This window comes from Herpailurus yagouaroundi, unplaced genomic scaffold (genome assembly GCF_014898765.1).
Source record: "Herpailurus yagouaroundi ecotype Mexico unplaced genomic scaffold, PumYag 77, whole genome shotgun sequence".
NCBI classification, from domain to species: Eukaryota; Metazoa; Chordata; class Mammalia; order Carnivora; family Felidae; genus Herpailurus; species Herpailurus yagouaroundi.
The window spans coordinates 42527183-42545834 of NW_024412388.1; the positions used below are offsets into that span (position 1 = coordinate 42527183).

An 18652-nucleotide genomic window follows, 5' to 3' on the forward strand; every position below is an offset into this window, starting at 1 on the left:
AACGATTCCCTCCAGTTTTCACATTTGACCTTATAGTGACCCTTGAGGACACTACCCCTTCCAAAATTATTCTTCTGTCCTTCAGATGGTGACCCCTCTGTGGCCATGGTCCCTACATTTCCCCTTTCACTGCTCTGTCCTATGATCATCTGTGTGACTCCCCCACCATACTGTGTGTTTCTCAAGGGCAGACCCAGATCTGACCCCCTCAGGGACTCCAGTGTTCAGGTCAAAAGCATGGCACACAGGGGCACCTGGGTGGCTTAGCCAGTTAAGCATCCGACTTCAGCTCAGGTCATGATCTTGTGGTTCGTGGGTTTGAGCCCCGCATTGGGCTCTGTGCTGACAGTTCAGAGCCTGGAACCTGCTTCAGATTCTGTGTCGCCCTCTCTCTCTGGCACTCCCCCACTTGCCCTCTGTCTCTCTCCCTCTCAAAAATAAATAAACATTAAAAAGCATGGCACACATTAGCGTCTTAGAAGCTGGCCTAGATGAAGAAAGGTGACCTGAAACACAGAAAAACCAGGGAAGGAGTAGAGCTAGGGCTTGAACCCAGGTCACCTGATGCCCATGATATATCCCCCATATACCCAAAGCAAGGGATGGAGGAACTGAGGAGTTTCAAGGCATCACAATAACTATTTCCTCCTCTACCCACTCCTGTGAAAAATGAAAAGAGCTAAAGATCTTGTAATCTTGAGTTAGCCCCTGCCCATCTGTCCAGTGGGAGGTGTCAGATTCAGTGGCTTTCAAGCCTTTTTGACCTGATTCAAAGTAAGAAATGCATTTTACATTGTGATCTGGTCCATAATGCATACATACATATGTAACTGAAAGAGACATTTTATGAAAGAACACTTAGTTTTACTATCTGCAGTGCACTTTTTCTATTCTGTTCAATTATTATTATTTTTTAAACCTTGCTGTGACTCAGTAACTGGTTACATGCCCCACAAGTCTTTTTCAACCCCAATACCCTGTGTCTAGCTGAATGGGCATGATTCGCAAATAAAATAGGACAGCTAAAGCTCAGGAGTCTCTAGTCCTGGATCAGTGTGATTGGGCAAAGCTGTGTAACTCTCAGAGCCTCAGTTTCCCCAGTGTACCCTGAGAGGACAGACAGGCAATTCCTAAGGGCCACATATGGTTCCTTTAGTCTGTGGTTCCCTGATCCTAGTGAGAATGTTGCTCTTGTAATCTATAAATAACTTCTGAGAGTAGAAAGGTGTGTTGGCTTTGCTTCCTGGCAGGGGCGGGGGTGGGAGGGTGGGGGGGGGTGGAATTATAATTTGGGACATTGTGTAGCTCCCCTGTCCTAGGCCAGTATGGCAGGGAGTCTGATCAGGGTGTGAACAAGTCAGTACATAAATTAGCTGCTCAAGGAAGGCAGAGACAGGCAAGGAAGTCAGAGGATGAAGATATTTAAAAGTCCACTGGAGGGGCACCTGGGTGGCTCAGTTGGTTAAGTGTTGGACTTTGGCTCAGGTCATAAATCTCGTGCTTCATGGATTCCAGCCCCCGGTCGGGTTCTGTGCTGACAGTATGGGGCCTGGAGCCTGCTTTGGGTTCTGTGTCTCCCTCTCTCTCTGCTCCTCCCCTGCTCGCTGTCTCTCTCTCTCAAATGAATAAACCAAAATGATTTTTTTTTTAAGTCCACTGGAAAAGAGGCGCACTGGAAAAGAACAAGGGCTTGGGGACTAGACAGACCCAGGTTAAAATCTCAGGGTTTGAGGACTGGGGGAAACGACCTCTATGGCGCTTAGCCCTCATTTATAAAGTGGGTTTGAAAATCTCTGGCCCTCCGGGTTGGTGTGACGGTTAAGTAGTGTACGAATCACCCCACACTGACGCTACTGAGGGGTCGCGGAGGCGCGTACTAGCCTGGAACTGCCCTGAGACTGCCGGCGTCGAGCACAGTGCCCAGCACCAGGCGGGTGCCCAAGCGCCAAGTGTGGAATCCACGGCGGTGGCTTCCATGCCCACCCTGCCACCCTGGACTTGTGTTGTCTGAGCACCCAGCACCCCCGTGCATAACCTGGGAACGCAGCAGGGCAGGTAGGGGAAGTGCGGGCAAGACCCGCGCCCAGGAGGCTCCCCCGGGCTGCTCCCACCTCCTGGCTCCGCCGGTCGCCCTCCCATCCGGCCCCCCCAACCCCCGCCCCGCGCTCGCGCTCGGGCTCCGGGTCCCGCCCCGCTTCCAGCCGCTCTCCACTCCCACCGCTCCTCCGCCCTCCTCCTCCCTCTCCTCTTCCTCCTCCACGCCCCTCCCGCTGCGCCCGTCCGCGTACCTGGCTGCCTCTCTGGGTCCTCGGGGAGTCTAGAGCTCTAACCGCTGCGTTTGCGCGCCTCTCGCCGCGTCTCTCCCTGTCTCGCTGCTTCTCTCCGCTTATTTCTCCCTCAGGCTCTGTCTTTCTCAGGCTCGGTGTTGTCTCCGTTCGTCCCTCGCCCAGCCGTCTGGTGGCCCGAGGCGGCAGCGGGCCCGGCGCGGGGCGCGATGAGCGGCGCCTGCACGAGCTACGTGAGCGCCGAGCAGGAGGTGGTGCGTGGCTTCAGCTGCCCGCGGCCGGGGGGCGAGGCGGCCGCCGTCTTCTGCTGCGGCTTCCGCGACCACAAGTACTGCTGCGACGACCCGCACAGCTTCTTTCCCTACGAGCACAGCTACATGTGGTGGCTCAGGTACCGGCCGGCCGTGGCCCTAACCCCAGCTAGAACCCCACTCCAGCCCTAGCCCCTCGGCCCAGCGCGGGGTAAACCCTGAGCCCTCACCCAAATGCCCACCCCGACATCAGCATGGACCCCACCGGCCCTTTAGCCCTTCAGGCCCAATCCTGACCTTTGCTCTCATCCCGTCACCAACCCAACTCCCTCACTAACCTCTTCCTCCATTCAGATCTAAGCTTGAACCACACCCCAACTCCATCCCTACTCCCAACGTCATACTCCACCACCCTCAAACCAGCCCCAGATTACATACCAACCCTCTTCCTGACACCACACTCTCTTCTCCCACAATCACTGGAAACCCAAACTCCACCCTCATTCAAATGCAAACCAGGGTCCCCATCCTAACATCAGCTCGACATCTTCCCTGACTTTACCCACTGCGAAATACTGATCACCAGACCCAACCTCCCCCTGAATCCTCCAGGCAACCCACCTCAGCTCTTCTTCCCAACCCTGACTCCAAACATGGTCCAGCCCTACACCCAGACCTCAGCCCCAAGTCCTACTCCTCATCTCATACTATATCCCTAGTCAATCCCAGCCCAGTCCAGGTTCAACTCTTTCTTCCCCCTCATATTTACTTATTCTTTCAGCTACCCCTTACTGAGCACTTAGTTGTGCCAGGCCCTGGAGTGGGTACTGGGGATGTACTCCACTCCCGAGCTAAAGCAGAAGACCAAGGGATTAGAGATGCCTCCAAGTTCATCAGTGGCACAATGCTACAGCAGAAGCCAGCTCAGGCTATATTAATAGAAGTGTAATTTGGGTGGATCCTCACTCGTAGGACCTTAGTTTCCCTGCCTGTTCAGGGGAGGGGGTGGGTAGGACAGCACTGACATTCCTGGAGCCTAAGTGTGGTGCTGAGAGGGCAATGGGTCTCAGTGTCTCTCTGTCTCTAAAGGCCTCACCCAGAAAATAGGACGTGATCCTGAGCCTGCTCTGGAAAACAGACATCAGCAAAAATGGCGTGGGCCATCTCAGTAGATAGTGATTTTTTCTGTTCCTGCAGGTATGTGACCGGAGGCTGCATACCCTCTGGGTGGGAAAGGACAGTCTGCTGCAGAACCCATTCTGAGCCTCTGTCTTTGCATCTATCAAATGAAGAGCATGATAAATGATTGCCCCAATTTCTGACTTGGACCAAATGAGATAGAGGTGAAATCAACTTGGCATATGCCACTGACAATTACAGATACCACTTTTTGTAGACTGATTAATCTGTAATTCTGAAACCATTTTCAGATGGCCAAGTTTTCTGATCCTGCACATTTGGCTGCTGTCTGTAACCTGAGGAATTATACTAATTTATTTTCTATTCCCCCATATATTCATTCATTCCTTATAGCCTTTGCTTTGTGCCTGGTGCAATGCTAGGCAATAGTGACACAGAAATCAATTATTCCCTGCCCCCGAGGAGCTCATAGTCCATTCAGAGAGATATGTCATGCACCTAGAGTATAACAATGGAGGATTTGCTGAAGACTGAGTGTACTTAGCACTGAGCTGGGTGCTGAAATATGTCAGTGCTGACCTCCCTTTGAGGTATAGAGACAGTATAGAACTTTGGGGATGATTAGAAGGCTGTCCAAACCTTGGCTTTGTCACTTAATAGCTATGTGAATTAGGGCAATTACCTCTGAGTGGTATTTTTTTTTAAGTTTATTTATTTATTTATTTATTTATTTATTTATTTATTTATTTGTATTTATTAGTATTTATTTATTAGTATTATTTATTTATTTATTTATTTATTTATTTATTTATTTATTAGTAATCTCTACATCCAACATGGGGCTCGAACTCATGACCCCAAGTCACATACTGCTCTGACTGAGCCAGCCAGGCGCCCCTCTGAGTCTCTTTTTTCATCTTCAAAATAGCAATAGGAATACCTATCTCGTTGAATTGTTGTGAGGATTTAGTGAAATAAAATAATGCATGTGAGAGTGACTAATACATATTGCAGATGTTCAGTAAAAGGAACTGGTTCTTTCCCTGGTTCATAGGTTGGGAAAGTGAAGCTTGGAGTATCGAAGTGAATTGTCCAAGACCATCTAGCAATGTATTGGCAGACTGAGGTTTAAAGAACAGTACCTAGGATCAACCAAGAGTTAGATGAATTCACACATTCACAACCCTGGCACATCTTTTCTCCAGTTTACAGATGAGAAAACTTGCAAGGAGCTAAGTTCCTATCTGGGAATGCCCTAGTGAGAGCAAGTGGCAGAGCTGGGATGAAAACTCAGGCCTGTCTGGACCCACATCCAGGTCTGTCCTGTGGCACAACTGTTTAAATCTAGCCTGGCTTTCTCATAACCCGCTCTACTCAGATCATTTGAAAAGATACTCACTAACCCTCCAATTCTGTGACATCAGGAGCAGTTGAAAGGTTTAGCGTGCAGGGCTGACTCTTCCTAGGCTTGGACATAATGTGGTTCATAAACATCACAGACAGTTGCAAAGTGGAGGAGAGGAACTGAGGGTCCCCAGGACATCCAGGTAATCAGTGTGCTCTAACCCCTGAAACAACCCTCTGGTGTGCTCCACAGAGCCCTACCATAGCAGGGTGGAGACCTTGTTTGGCTCTAGACTCCATTTGGCCTTTTTCATGAAAGTTGGCCCTCAAAAACATAAAAATCTCCAGGTAAACAACTGTTTCCTTATATAGTGCTCAAGGAGAATTGCTGTCTTTAAAAGTGTGTCTCAGGAAGTGAAGACTCCCTGTGGAGAAGCAGCTGGTGCTATCACATGTCTGGTCCTCTTTCCAAACACCCTCTATCAGTAGCTCCATATTTTTTTTTTTAACCAGAATGTGAGCCAAAAGACAGCAGCCTTGCAGCAGGACAGAACTGGGTGTCAGGCACTGGATATACACCACCTCATTTAATCTTTATGGACACCTGGTGAGAAAGGAACCTTTACAAATAAAGAAAATGAAGGTCAAGAGATGCAGCACTTTTCAGTTTACATGTGACAGAACCCAGATTTGAACTTAGAACTGCCCGACTCAAAAACCCTACCAAATGCTAGACTACCCCTCCAATTCTTTCCTAGAGGACACAGTGTGATCTTTCAGACTTGTAGATCTGTGAAATCCTACAAGGCTAGCAGCTCTTCAGCTTCCCACCCAGGGCAGGAAACTCCAACTTCATTGAAAAGTGTACTTATCCAGGTGTTCTTCACAAACCTGTGCAATAATAGAGAGCTTACCACCTCTTGAGGCGGTGCATTCACCTGGGGACAATGCTAATCATTTGAAGTTCATCTTATACCAACCACAGATTTCCCCCTTAGAGCTTCCCCTGGCATTCCTGACTCTATCCTTGGGGGCAGGTTCCTCTATTCCCAGACAGACCATCAGAGACAGTGCCCGCTCCCTGACTGGCTGCTAATCTAGGATGTATTCCCCCAGCTCTCTCACCCATTCTTCAAAGGGCACTACTTTTATTTATTTATTTATTTATTTATTTATTTATTTATTTATTTAAAAAATATTTTTAATGTTTATTTATTTTTGACAGAGAGAGACAGAGCATGAGCAGAGGAGGGGCAGAGAGAGAGGGAGACACAGAATCTGAAGCAGGCTCCAGGCTCTGAGCTGTCAGCCCAGAGCCCGACGTGGGGCCTGAACTCACAGACTGCGAGATCATGACCTGAGCCGAAGCTGGACACTCAACCGACTGAACCACCCAAGCGCCCCAGGACCCTACTTTTAGAGGTGGCCACAGATGTCCCATGGAAAGTATAGGGTCCCAACTGGAGCACAAGCCTTCCTTATAAACAGTGAGCATATCTCAAAAGAGGAAATAATGTTTAAAGTACTTATGAGAACCAAAAGGTACTGCATGTTCACTGTGGAAAATGTGGAAGGGACAAGAGAAACAAAAAAGGAAAGAAATCATGGGAGATCAGGTGTCTTAGCTTGGATTCCCCCCAAAGACTCAGATACAAGAATTTGAGGTCAAGTAGTTTATATGGAAAGGCATCCTAGAAAACATGGGTAGACGGTGGGGGAGAGAGGCAGGGAAGGGTAGGAGCAAACAATGGTGTGTCACCACTGAGGGTCACAGGAGCTTAAACCTGCTGAACTCTGCCAGCCATTGCAGAAATTATACCTCAGAGTCATCCCACCTGAGGACCAGGAATTTATATACCAGTTTATATACCAGAGTATATAGGGAATATATGCCAGGGAATCTGTGTATCAGGGTATTTATATACCAATTTCTGTCAGTCACTGGTTGTGTGCTGATGGGAGAAGGGAGGCATTAATTTTCCTGTACTTATGACCTGCTTGATGTACAGACGAAGACTGTTCTGGCCCAAGAAAGCTTTCAGGCAAAAGGATGCAGATGCTGGCATTTGAAACTCTGGCCAGAATATTCTATAATTATAAGACCAAATGGGACATAGACAGGACATCCACAGCCTGCGCTACACCCAGAGAGAGCCTGTTAGCAATTTGATGTATTTCTACCCGACCTTACAGATGTATAATTATGTAAATGTTTATGTTTATTTAAGTTGGCATTATGCTATATATTTAGTAGTGTGTCCTAGTCTTTTCACTTAACATTTTCCCATCAGAATTTATTCTTGACCTTAAATAATATTTGAAAATATGTTTTTAATGGCTCTATATGATTCCACTGCAGGGTGTTCAATAATTTATTTAGCCAGGGGCACCGGCTCAGTCTGTTAAGTGTCCGACTCTTGGTTTCACGTCGGGTCATGATCTCATGGCTTGTGGGTTCGAGCCCCGCATCTCAGAGCAGAGCCTGCTTGGGACTCTCTCTCTCTCCCTCTCTCTGCCCCTCCTCCCCTCCCCCCAAATAAATAAATAAACTTAAAAGTAATAATTGACTAAATAATTTATTTAGCCATGGTGAGGTGAAGGAACAGCAGTGAGGAGATATTCTAGATGTGGAATCCACACTGGTGCAATGACCCACTGGAGGCTGGGTCAGAAATTACTTTGAGGCTGGAAGGACAGCTGATTTTTAACTAAGGCTTGCTCTTTGTCTTGATTTTTTAAGAAACAGCCTTGTGGGGAGGGCTCTTTAAGACCATCTCCAGCTCCCTGGGGTGGAAGCAGGTTGAAGAAAGTAGGGAGGGAAGGCAAACAGAAGAAGGGGAATACATACTGAGTCCCAACTACGTGGTTGCACTGAAGCATGTCATGTTACATGTATGGTGAGTACTTGGCGTATAGCTAATGCTCTTTCTCATGCTTAGGTGCAGAAAGTCTGAGACAAGTAGAGACAGAACAAAAGCTGAAGCCAGCTGATTCCTATAATATCTACAATACTTCGCATCTAACAGGCTGCCTCCCAAGTCCCTTCCCGACACTCAGCTCCCTCCTGTCTTCTCTCCCCAGTATTGGAGCCCTTGTGGGCCTGTCCATAGCAGCAGTGGTTCTCCTGGCCTTCATTGTCACTGCCTGTGTGCTCTGTTACCTGTTCATCAGCTCAAAGCCCCACACGAAGTTGGACCCAGGCTTAAGCTTACAGCCTACAGGTAAGAAATAGGCCTCAGGATTTCTGTGTATTGAACAGGCTAGCACCTTTACAGAGGGGAGATATTTAGAAGTGACGTATGAAATATTTGCTTCACGAGTGTTCCTAGAATATCCTGAAGCAGCAACACGTTTTTTAAGAGGGTCATGATCTGAACATTTTCATCCGAAGCTCTTCATGTGCTCAATGTTTATCAAAATAATTTGATATAGTCAAGATTCTATTTGTCACACAAAGATTAATCCATCTTGTGGATTTGCTAAGATAATGTTTTCATTCTAGCCTTAGAGAGTGAAAACTGATTTTAATATTGTCCCAAAATAGAATTAATAAGAAAAACTGAGTTTGTTCAGAAATTAAATAGTTATTTTTCGATAATCTGAATTTTTGGACTACCCCTTCCTTCATTAGCACAGGCCATCTAAAGCCTCAAAGGCCCCCTGCCCAAAAAAATAGTATTGCTTTTTCATAAGTCTTTATTGCACACATTTTTATGACCTCTGCAAGGTACTATGAAAGATACAAGTCCCTACTGGCAAATGATCTTTCTGTATGGTTTGGCAAACAACACTCAAAATGAGTATTATTATCTCCACTTTATAGATGAGATGAGAGATGAGAGAATCGAGGCTAAGACAGATTTGATGACTTAACTCAAAGTGTCACAGCCAATAAATGGTAAGGGTGAGTGGATGCCTGGCTGGCTCAGTTGGTAGAGCATGTGACTTTTGATACTGGGGCCCTGAGGTCAAGCCCCACATTAGGTGGACAGCCTACTTTAAAAAAATAAATTGAAAACAATTTTTTAAAAGGTAAGGCTGAAATTCAGCTCATGTTTTTCTACCTTAAATCATGCTCTTCTGCCCACCCAAACAAGAGTAGATTTGAATGAGTGCTGAGTTAGCAAAGTTGTTGGTTGGGTAAAAGGAGGAAAGGCATTCCAGGTTAGAGTAAATAATGGGTAAAAGTGTGTGGGCAATTCTGAGTAAGAGCTATGCAGTGACTGGTTCATTTATCACGGGGCCCCATAGGAAATAAGGCCAGGCAGGACCTGAGGAATTTAAGCTAAGCAGAAGCAAGGGCGGCAATTATCAGGGACGTAGAAAGGTGCGGAGTAGCTAACTTTCAGAAGAAGATAGAGGTTTTTTCAGTTGTAAAAGATTAATTTTCCAACTTAACAACTTATGCAACAAACAACAGCACAAGAACCCTTCTCCGAACCTGATGACAATGAATAATCCTGCTGCTGCTGAGCAATGAAAAGCAGAAGGGATGAGGGTGGAAGGATTCTTCTGGCTCCCCTTGTAGTCAGGAATATGGGAGGCAGTGGCAGGGAATAGGAAGAAAGCCCTGAGCCTAGATCCAGACAGCTCAGGGAGACCAGAGACAGCCCAGGCTTCAACTTTTCCAGAGAAAGATCAGAGAAGTTAATGAAAGGCATGAAAGAAACTATCTCATGAGATATAGCATGTATGTAGATAGGAAGGCTCAATATCATAGACATATCAGATCTTAAAAAATTAATCTATAAATAAAAATCCCAACAAAATGTTTCATGGAATTTGTCAAATTAGTTCTAAAATTAATGTAGAAGAGTAAAGGGAGAGACTAAACAAAACAATTTTGGAAAAGAAAGAAGAGGGGCACCTGGGTGGCTCATTCAGGTGAGCATCCGACTCTTGGTTTTGGTTCAGGTCATGATCTTATGGTTCGTGAGTTCAAGCCCCACATTAGGCTCTGTGCTAACAGCTTGGAGTCTGGAGCCTGCTTTAGATTCTGTGTCTCCCTCTCGCTGTGCCCCTTCCCTGCTCACACTCTGTCTCTCTCTCTCTTAAAAATAAATAAACAGTAAAAAATTAAAAAAAAAAAAGGGAAAAGAAAGAGATGAGGGACTTACCCTATCAGATAACAGACATTTTAAGAAGATATATTGTCTGCTTGATATTGGCACAGCAATTAACAGACAGAATTAGCAATGCAGTGCTAATTTGTACATTTGCCCCCCAGGGACATTTGGCAATGTCTGGAGACATTTTTGGTTGTTCCAACTGGGGAAGGTATCTCTTGATAGAGACCAGGGATGCTGTTAAACATCCTACAATACAGAGGACAACACTCCACAACAAAGAGTTATGCAACCCAAAATTAAATAGTGCCAATGTTGAAAAACCCTAGATTTAAAAAGAGTCCAGAAACAGACTGATTAAAATGTAGGAATTTGAATTAAACACTTAAAAAAATTTTCTTAAGGGAAAAATTGGCAAATTTGCCTTCATCAAATCCAAATAGACATGAAATAAAAATAAGATAAAAGTGGGATGCCTGAGTGTCTCAGTCAGTTAAGCGTCCAACTCTCGGTTTTGGCTCAGGTTGAACTCACAGTTTTGTGAGTTCAAGCCCTGTGTCAGGCTCTGCACTGGCAGCGTGCAGCCTGCTTGGGATTCTGTCTCTTCCCCTCTCTCTCTGCCCCTCCCCTGCTCATGCTCTCTCTGTCTCTCTCAAAATAAATAAATGAACTTACAAAAATTGTTTTTAAAAAGACAAAAGACATTATAAATAACATTACAAAACAAGTGGTGGACTGCAAAGTTATTAGAAACATAAAAATAAATACACACATATAGACAATCCTCATTATTCACAGATTTGATATTTGTGAAATTGTGTACTTGCTAAAATTTATCTGTAACCTCAAAATCAATACTTACAGTGTTTTTGAGGTCATTTGTGGATGTGGACATGTGCAGAGCAGCAAAAAGTTTGAGTTGCCCATCACGCACATACCCAGCTGAGGTTAAACAAGGCTACACTCTGCCTTCTTGTTTTCAGCTCTCATACTGTAAACAAGTATATATTTAGTGCCATGTTTTTTGCATTTTTGTGATTTTTGTTAATTTCACTGTTTAAAATGCCCCCAAATATAGTGCCAAAGTATTATTGTCTACTGTTCCTAAGCATAAGAAGGCTGCTGTGCCCTGTGGAGAAAACACATGTGTTTTAAACTTTGTTTTGGCAGGAGTTATAATGCTGTTGGTCATGAGTTCAATGTTAATGAATCAACAATGTATATTAAATAATGTGTCTTCAAACAGAAACACACACAAAATAAATTCATGTATTGGTCAGATGACAAAACTGTTGTGACCAGAGGCTCACAGGAACCTAACCTAGCATTTCCCCAGGAGCAATGATTCAGTATTCATTAATTCAGTGTTTGTGATGACTTTATAGAATATAACTACTGCGGGGTGCCTGGGTGGCTCAGTCAGTTGAGTGTCTGACTCTTGATTTTGGCTCAGGTCATGATCTTGTGGTTGTGGGACCCCTTTTACAGATGTGAACACCAGGTCTCAGAGAGGTTAGATGACTGGCCCAAGGATTTACAGCTTGTAAACTGTAGAACTGGAATTCAAATACATGTGTCTTTCTGCCTCCCAAGTCCTACTCTTTCTGTGTTGCCAGGCCAGGTGTGTGAGGTGTTCCTGCTTGTGACCTGCTTCTCTTACCTCTCCTTGTTTTATCCCCCAAACCTTTCTGACTCAAAGGAGATATAGTTCATTCTTTGGCCGTGTGAATGAAAACCACCCTCCTACTTTTCACTGCTCAGCCACCAGGTAGATTATTCAGTCGCTAGGGTTTGAGGCAGTTGTGTTCTTGCTTTTTGCTGCTGCTGCTGCTGCTGCTGCTGCTGCTTCTTCTTCTTCTTCTTCTTCTTCTTCTTCTTCTTCTTCTTCTTTTAAGATTTTATTTTTGAGTAATCTCTACACCCAATGTGGGGCTTGAACTCACAACCCTGAGATCAAAGGTCACATGCTCTAACAGAGTGAGACAGCCATGCGCCCCTTGCTTATTTTTAAGATGGAAAATGCATTTCCTGACCTTTTATTAAGTGATAGCTTTCAGCTCTCTCTGCATTTTGCCCAAACTCAACTCTTAGCTCCTCCCCTTCTTCATTAAGTGCTATGCTCTCCTTCCTCTGAATGCACAGTGTTTAACCAGGAGCTTCTCATTTCTCCAGCATCTGAGACAGTTTAAAAAAAAAATTAATGTTTATTTATTTTTGAGAGAGAGACAGAACATGAGTGGAGGAAGGGCAGAGAGAGAGGGAAACACAGAATCCAAAGTAGGCTCCAGGCTTTGAGCTGTCAGGACAGAGCCCAACACGGGGCTTGAACCCATGAAACGTGAGATCATGACCTGAACTGAAGTCAGATGCTTAACTGACTGAGCCACTCAGACACCCCATCTGCATCTGAGACAGTTTATAAGCCCACTATCTTACATTCATCAGAGCTTTACCCTTCACAAAGAAAGACTTTTCACTTCTGTCTCCCTCTCTGGTAGGACATGTGGAGAGATCATCAGCCCCACTTTACAGCAGAAGGAACCAAGGCTTAGCCAAGGGAAGTGAATTAGCCAAGTCCACACAGCTAGTGAGCTTGTGTTGGTGAGGTATCAAGCCCAATCTCCCAGACTCTAAAGACTACGATTATTGCACTGTATCTTGGGGCCATGATATCTGACTATGGGGACACGGGCAGTGTAGGGAGTGAGAACCTTAGTAAGAGCACAGTGGGAATGGACCTGAGTTTCTGAAAATAGGTTCTTTCTGCTGCTCAGGCATTCTGTACTATCCCATCACACCCACACCAATCCCATCACCCAAACTCAGGATGCAACAAAGACCATAACTTTCTTACTCTGGTACTTTGTGAGGAACTAGCTTGATCAGAAGGGTGACTGAGTTCCTACTGTTGTGCTAGGTGCTATGCTTTAAACACCTTATCCCATTTAACCAGCTCAACTACTCTGCCAAATGGTTATTATCAACCCTATTTTGCAGATGAGGTGAATGAGGTAAGTGTAGAGGTGATATTCCGACCTAGGTACGTTTAGTAAGAGACAAAAAAAAGGGGGGGAAATGAGAGACAAGAGTTCAATTTTCCCTCTAAAAGGTGTTGGTGGGAGATCATTAATCAGCCATTCTCATCATCCATCAGCTTGGTTAAACATACACTTACTATATGTATTAGTTTCCTACAGCCCCTGTAACAAATGACCACAAACTTGGTGGCTTAGCATAACAGAGATGTATTAATTATCTCACATTCCAAATCAGTTTCACTAGATTGAAATCAAAGGCTCCAGGGGAGAATCTATTCCCTGCCTTGTCCAGTTTCTGGTGACTGCCAGCATTCCTTTGCTTGTAGCTGTATCACTCCAATCACACACTCTACATGTGTCTTCACATCACTCTGCGTGTGTCCGTCTCCCTCTGCCTTTCTCTTATAAAGGCAGTTGTGTTGGCATTTAGGGCCCACCCAGATAATTCAGGATAATATCCTCATCTCAAAACCCTTAATTTTATCACATCTGCAAAACTTTACCATATAAGGTAACATTCACAGGTTCCAGAGATTAGGACCTGATATCTTTGGGGGCCACCATTCAGCCCACTATACCATACAAATCAGCAATCACACTCCTAGGTGTTTATCCTAGAGAAATGAAAATGTACGTCTGCACAAAGCCTATACATGAATGTTCATAGCAGCTTTATTTGTAATTGATGAAAACTAGAAAAAACTCAGATGTCCTTCAATGAGCAGATGGTACAACTATACAATGGCACATATGCAGCCATAAAAAGGAATGCACTATTGATATGCACAACAATTAAATGGATCTCAAGGGTATTATGTCAAATAAAAAAAGCCAATCTCAAAAGGTGGTATACTATATACTTCTATTTATATAACACTTCTGGAATGACAAAATTATAGTAATGGAGAAAAGGTTGGTGGTTACCAGGAGTTAGGTTTAGGAGGAAGGTCTGACTATAAAGACATAGCATGAAGAAGTTTTTTCTGTGGTAATGAAACAGTTCTTTATCCTGACTGTGGCAGTGATTATATAACTATGTATGTGATAAACTCTGATAGTACCATACACCAAAAAAAAAAAAAAGTACATATAAAAACTGGTAAAAATTGAACAGGATTTGTAGTTTAGTTCATCATATTGTATCCATGTCAGTCTCCTAGTTTTTAAATTTTTTTTTTCAACGTTTATTTATTTTTGGGACAGAGAGAGACAGAGCATGAACGGGGGAGGGGCAGAGAGAGAGGGAGACACAGAATCGGAAACAGGCTCCAGGCTCTGAGCCATCAGCCCAGAGCCTGACGCGGGGCTCGAACTCACGGACCGCGAGATCGTGACCTGGCTGAAGTCGGACGCTTAACCGACTGCGCCACCCAGGCGCCCCTCAGTCTCCTAGTTTTGAAGTTATTCTGTGGTTATTTAAGATTTTACCATTGGGGAAAGCTAGGTGAAGGGTAAACTGCAACTCTCTACTATTTTTGTAACTTCTTATGAGTCTTAAATTAGTTAAAAAATAGAAAGGTCAAAAGAAAACAAAGGAAATCTATTGGCTCTGTGGGTGAGAAGTCCAAAAGTCAGGTGGGCTTTCTGGATGGTTTGAATAGAAGTTCACTATGTCCTTAGGCTTGTGTCTCCATCCTCTAAGATTCTCTCGGCTCTACCCTCTATTTTGTGTTGGCTTACTCCTCAGGCTGACTTTTCTTATGGTAGTAAGTTGACTACCAGCAGTCCCTGGGACCACTAGCTTTTTGTTTCCTTCTAGCCAGGAGAAGAAAGAGGGAACTATCCCTTCTTTCCAGGGGGAAGGTGTGAGCTCTACTCTTACTGGACCGTTAAGGTCATGTGTCCAACCCTAAACCAATCACTGTGCCCAGGGAAATGCTATGCACCCATTGCCAATCCATGTGGCAAAGGAATGGGATTACCCGATTGGCTCAGACCACCCAGGCCCCACAACTGGAGCTGGGATGGGGCCAATACCACCCAAATATAATTGCTATTAACAGGTGGGAAGAGGTGGGATGTATGTTAGGTAGCCAACTCCAATGTCCAATACAACCTCCTTCTTGAAACTCACTCTTCCCTTAGTTTTGAAGGCATCATTCTTCCTGGACATCCCCCATCAGTGGGTCTTTTAAAGCATAGGTGTTTTCTAGACAGATAAGGTATAAAATGTCATTCCAAGCAGAAGACATAGCATAAGCAAAAAACCAGAGATGTGAAGGAATGAAACTGTTTAGGGAACAATGAAAACCTTGGTAACCCAAAGTGTAGAATTCTTTTTTTTAAAAAAAATTTTTTTTTCAACGTTTATTTATTTTTGGGACAGAGAGAGACAGAGCATGAATGGGGAAGGGGCAGAGAGAGAGGGAGACACAGAATCCGAAACAGGCTCCAGGCTCTGAGCCATCAGCCCAGAGCCTGACGCGGGGCTCGAACTCACTGACCGCGAGATCGTGACCTGGCTGAAGTCGGACGCTTAACCGACTGCGCCACGCAGACGCCCCTTCCAAAGTGTAGAATTCTTAAGGGAAGGGTGAGAGTAATGAAGCTAAAGAGAAGGGGGATTGGGCCAGTATATAAAGATCCTTGAACACGACCCCAAGGACGCAGGTAATGGGAAGACATTGAAGGCTTTTGAGAAAAAACAGTACGTGGACTCACTTGACTTTAGAAAGCTCTCTCTGGCCACAAACTAGAGGATAGATTGGAGGGGGTCTAACTGGAAGCTGTTCCACTGGTCTAGGAGGAAGAAGATGTGACTGAGGGTGGTGGCCTTGAAGATGTAAAGAAATGGGTGAATATGGAAGATGGTGATTGGTGGAATCTGCAGGACTCACATTTCTGGCTTGAATACTTGATACACTTTTTTTTTTTTTTTTTTTTTTTTTTTTTTAGTAATCTCTACCTCCAACATGGGGCTCGAACCCACAACCCCAAGATCAAAAGCCACCTGCCCTACCAACGAGCCAGCCAGGTGCCCCTGAACACTTGATGCACTTTTTATTAAAAAAAGCAGGAATGCTCAATTGTGTCAAATGCTCCTGATAAGTCAAGGGAGATAAGGATTTGTAAGTGACCATGGGATTTAGTGACAAAACATTTTGAGGCAAGTTGGGGGAAGTACCTAAGTCAATTACAGCAGAATAAGTCATGAATGGGAAATAGGGAATACTAAGGCCAAGCGAGCCTCCTTTCAAGCTCATATATAAGAAGAGAGAATAGGGGCGCCTGGGTGGCGCAGTCGGTTAAGCGTCCGACTTCAGCCAGGTCACGATCTCACGGTCTGGGAGTTCGAGCCCCGCGTCAGGCTCTGGGCTGATGGCTCAGAGCCTGGAGCCTGTTTCTGATTCTGTGTCTCCCTCTCTCTCTGCCCCTCCCCCGTTCATGCTCTGTCTCTCTCTGTCCCAAAAATAAATAAACATTGAAAAAAAAAAAATTAAAAAAAAAAAAAGAGAGAATAAAGCAGTAGCTGAAGAGAGTCGTGGAATCTATTCTTAAAGAAGAGAATAATGTATCTTTTAAAATTTTCCAGCACTTCTCTGCATGCTAGCTATGTAGTCAGCCTGTATCTTCATCTATAAAATGAGTTTTCAGTAGTACCTATCTTATGGGTTTATGGTCAAGGTCAAGTCTTCATTTTTCCTAACAATTGTTTATTGTCCGTCTCCCCGAGTAGACTTTAACTTCATTAGAAATACTGATAGCTCAGGGCGCCTGGGTGGCTCAGTCGGTTAAGTGTCCGACTTTGGCTCAGGTCATGATCTCACGGTCCGTGAGTTTGAGCCCTGCGTCGGGCTCTGTGCTGACAGCTCAGAGCCTGGAGCCTGTTTCAGATTCTGTGTCTCCCTCTCTCTCTGCCCCTCCCCTGTTCATGCTCTGTCTCTCTCTGTCTCAAAAATAAATAAATGTTGGGGCGCCTGGGTGGCGCGGTCGGTTAGGCGTCCGACTTCAGCCAGGTCACGATCTCGCGGTCCAGGAGTTCGAGCCCCGCGTCGGGCTCTGGGCTGATGGCTCAGAGCCTGGAGCCTGTTTCCAATTCTGTGTCTCCCTCTCTCTCTGCCCCTCCCCCATTCATGCTCTGTCTCTCTCTGTCCCAAAAATAAATAAAACGTTGAAAAAAAAAATTTAAAAATAAATAAATAAATAAATAAATAAATGTTAAAAAAAATTAAAAAAAAAAAAAAACAAACACTGATAGCTCCTAGTGAATGATGTAGTATGTTGTTAATAAATATTTGTTAAGCAAATGATGAATTTAAGACTATAAGCATAGTCCTACCCCAGGTAAGCACTCAGGGAAGTTAGCCAGGGTGTATGGGACTGTGGGGGAGGAAGGTCTGCATGAGGAAACCCCATACCTTCAGCCTGCTGTTTTCCAGACCCCAAGGAGGAGGCGCCCCCTGACTGCCAAGGTGGGAATACAGGCACTTTGATGGAAGTGCCAGGAGTGAGCGCTCTTGGGCAGAATCACCCTTTCCTGAACCCACGGCTGGACTGCAATGAGGAGCAGGCTATGGACCCCAAGTGCTTTCTCCAGCACTGCTTCATGGCCACAGTGACTGTCAGCGACATTCCAGGCAGCCCTGAGGAGGCCCCTGTCCCAAATCTAGACCCACGTGGACCAGCCCCATAAACATCGAATAAATGTCTCTACATCATCCTTTTCTGGAGCCTCTTTTCCATAAAAGATGGGGGTGGGGATGATCAAAGGGACCTTGGAGTCCAGTGGGATACATGAGGGCTTTCCCCAGAAATCCCACCCAGGCCTTGCTTTGCACCCATTTATATTGCTGTGCCTGGACTACTGTGGGCCAAAGACAGTTTAGACATGAGTCCCAGAGAAATGGTCGGTAATAACTCCATGCAATCAGAGGGAAGCTTGAGGCCTCTGGAGGCTCAGAGGAGCCCCTTACCCAACTTAGGGAGCAAGAGAAGTCTGACTTGGTCTTCCTGTCACAGAGCAGGTATACCTAGGATGCCCCGGAAAGATGGCTGGGACCCAGAAGCAGGTGACTTCTACCTCTCCTGCAGCTCTGCCCCAAGGAACAGAATGAGAGGGAGTGTAGAGTACACGGGGCCCAGCCACATTTAATATCATTTAATTTCTTAGTTGGATGAAAGAGTGAATAAACAAGAGAGGGAATGTATGGTTAACAGACTGAACACAGGCTGCACAGTGTAGACGCAGCCACCTCCTGTCCTCATGTGGTCTTGATAAAGTCCCTAACTCTCCCTGAGCCTCCGTTCCCTTGCTGGGTTATGGTGAGTGTTCAATGAGATGATGGTTATGTTCTGCCTTCATAAATATGAAAGTGCTACAAAGACTTTTGAAACTACAGTTGGGTGTTTTTCAATATAATGAGTAAGAGCAGGGACTCTGGAACCAAATATCTGGTTCAAATCCTGTCCCTGCCCTTACTTCCTAGGTGACATTTGTGCCTCAGTTCTCTCATCTATGCAAGCAGGTATAATAGTAGGACCTGCCTTATAGAGTTTGGGGGAAGATTAAATCACTTAGTCCATACAAA

General features: G+C 45.1%; 1 protein-coding gene across 1 annotated transcript; it reads left to right on the forward strand.

Moving 5' to 3' along the window:
* Nucleotides 1–2250: 2250 nt before the first annotated feature.
* Nucleotides 2251–17784, forward strand: SHISAL2A (shisa like 2A). Its single transcript, XM_040470259.1, has 3 exons — nucleotides 2251–2676; nucleotides 8102–8241; nucleotides 17504–17784. Exons 1-3 carry the CDS (start codon nucleotides 2495–2497, stop codon nucleotides 17755–17757), a joined length of 576 nt encoding a protein of 191 aa, XP_040326193.1. The 5' UTR covers nucleotides 2251–2494; the 3' UTR covers nucleotides 17758–17784.
* Nucleotides 17785–18652: the final 868 nt, after the last annotated feature.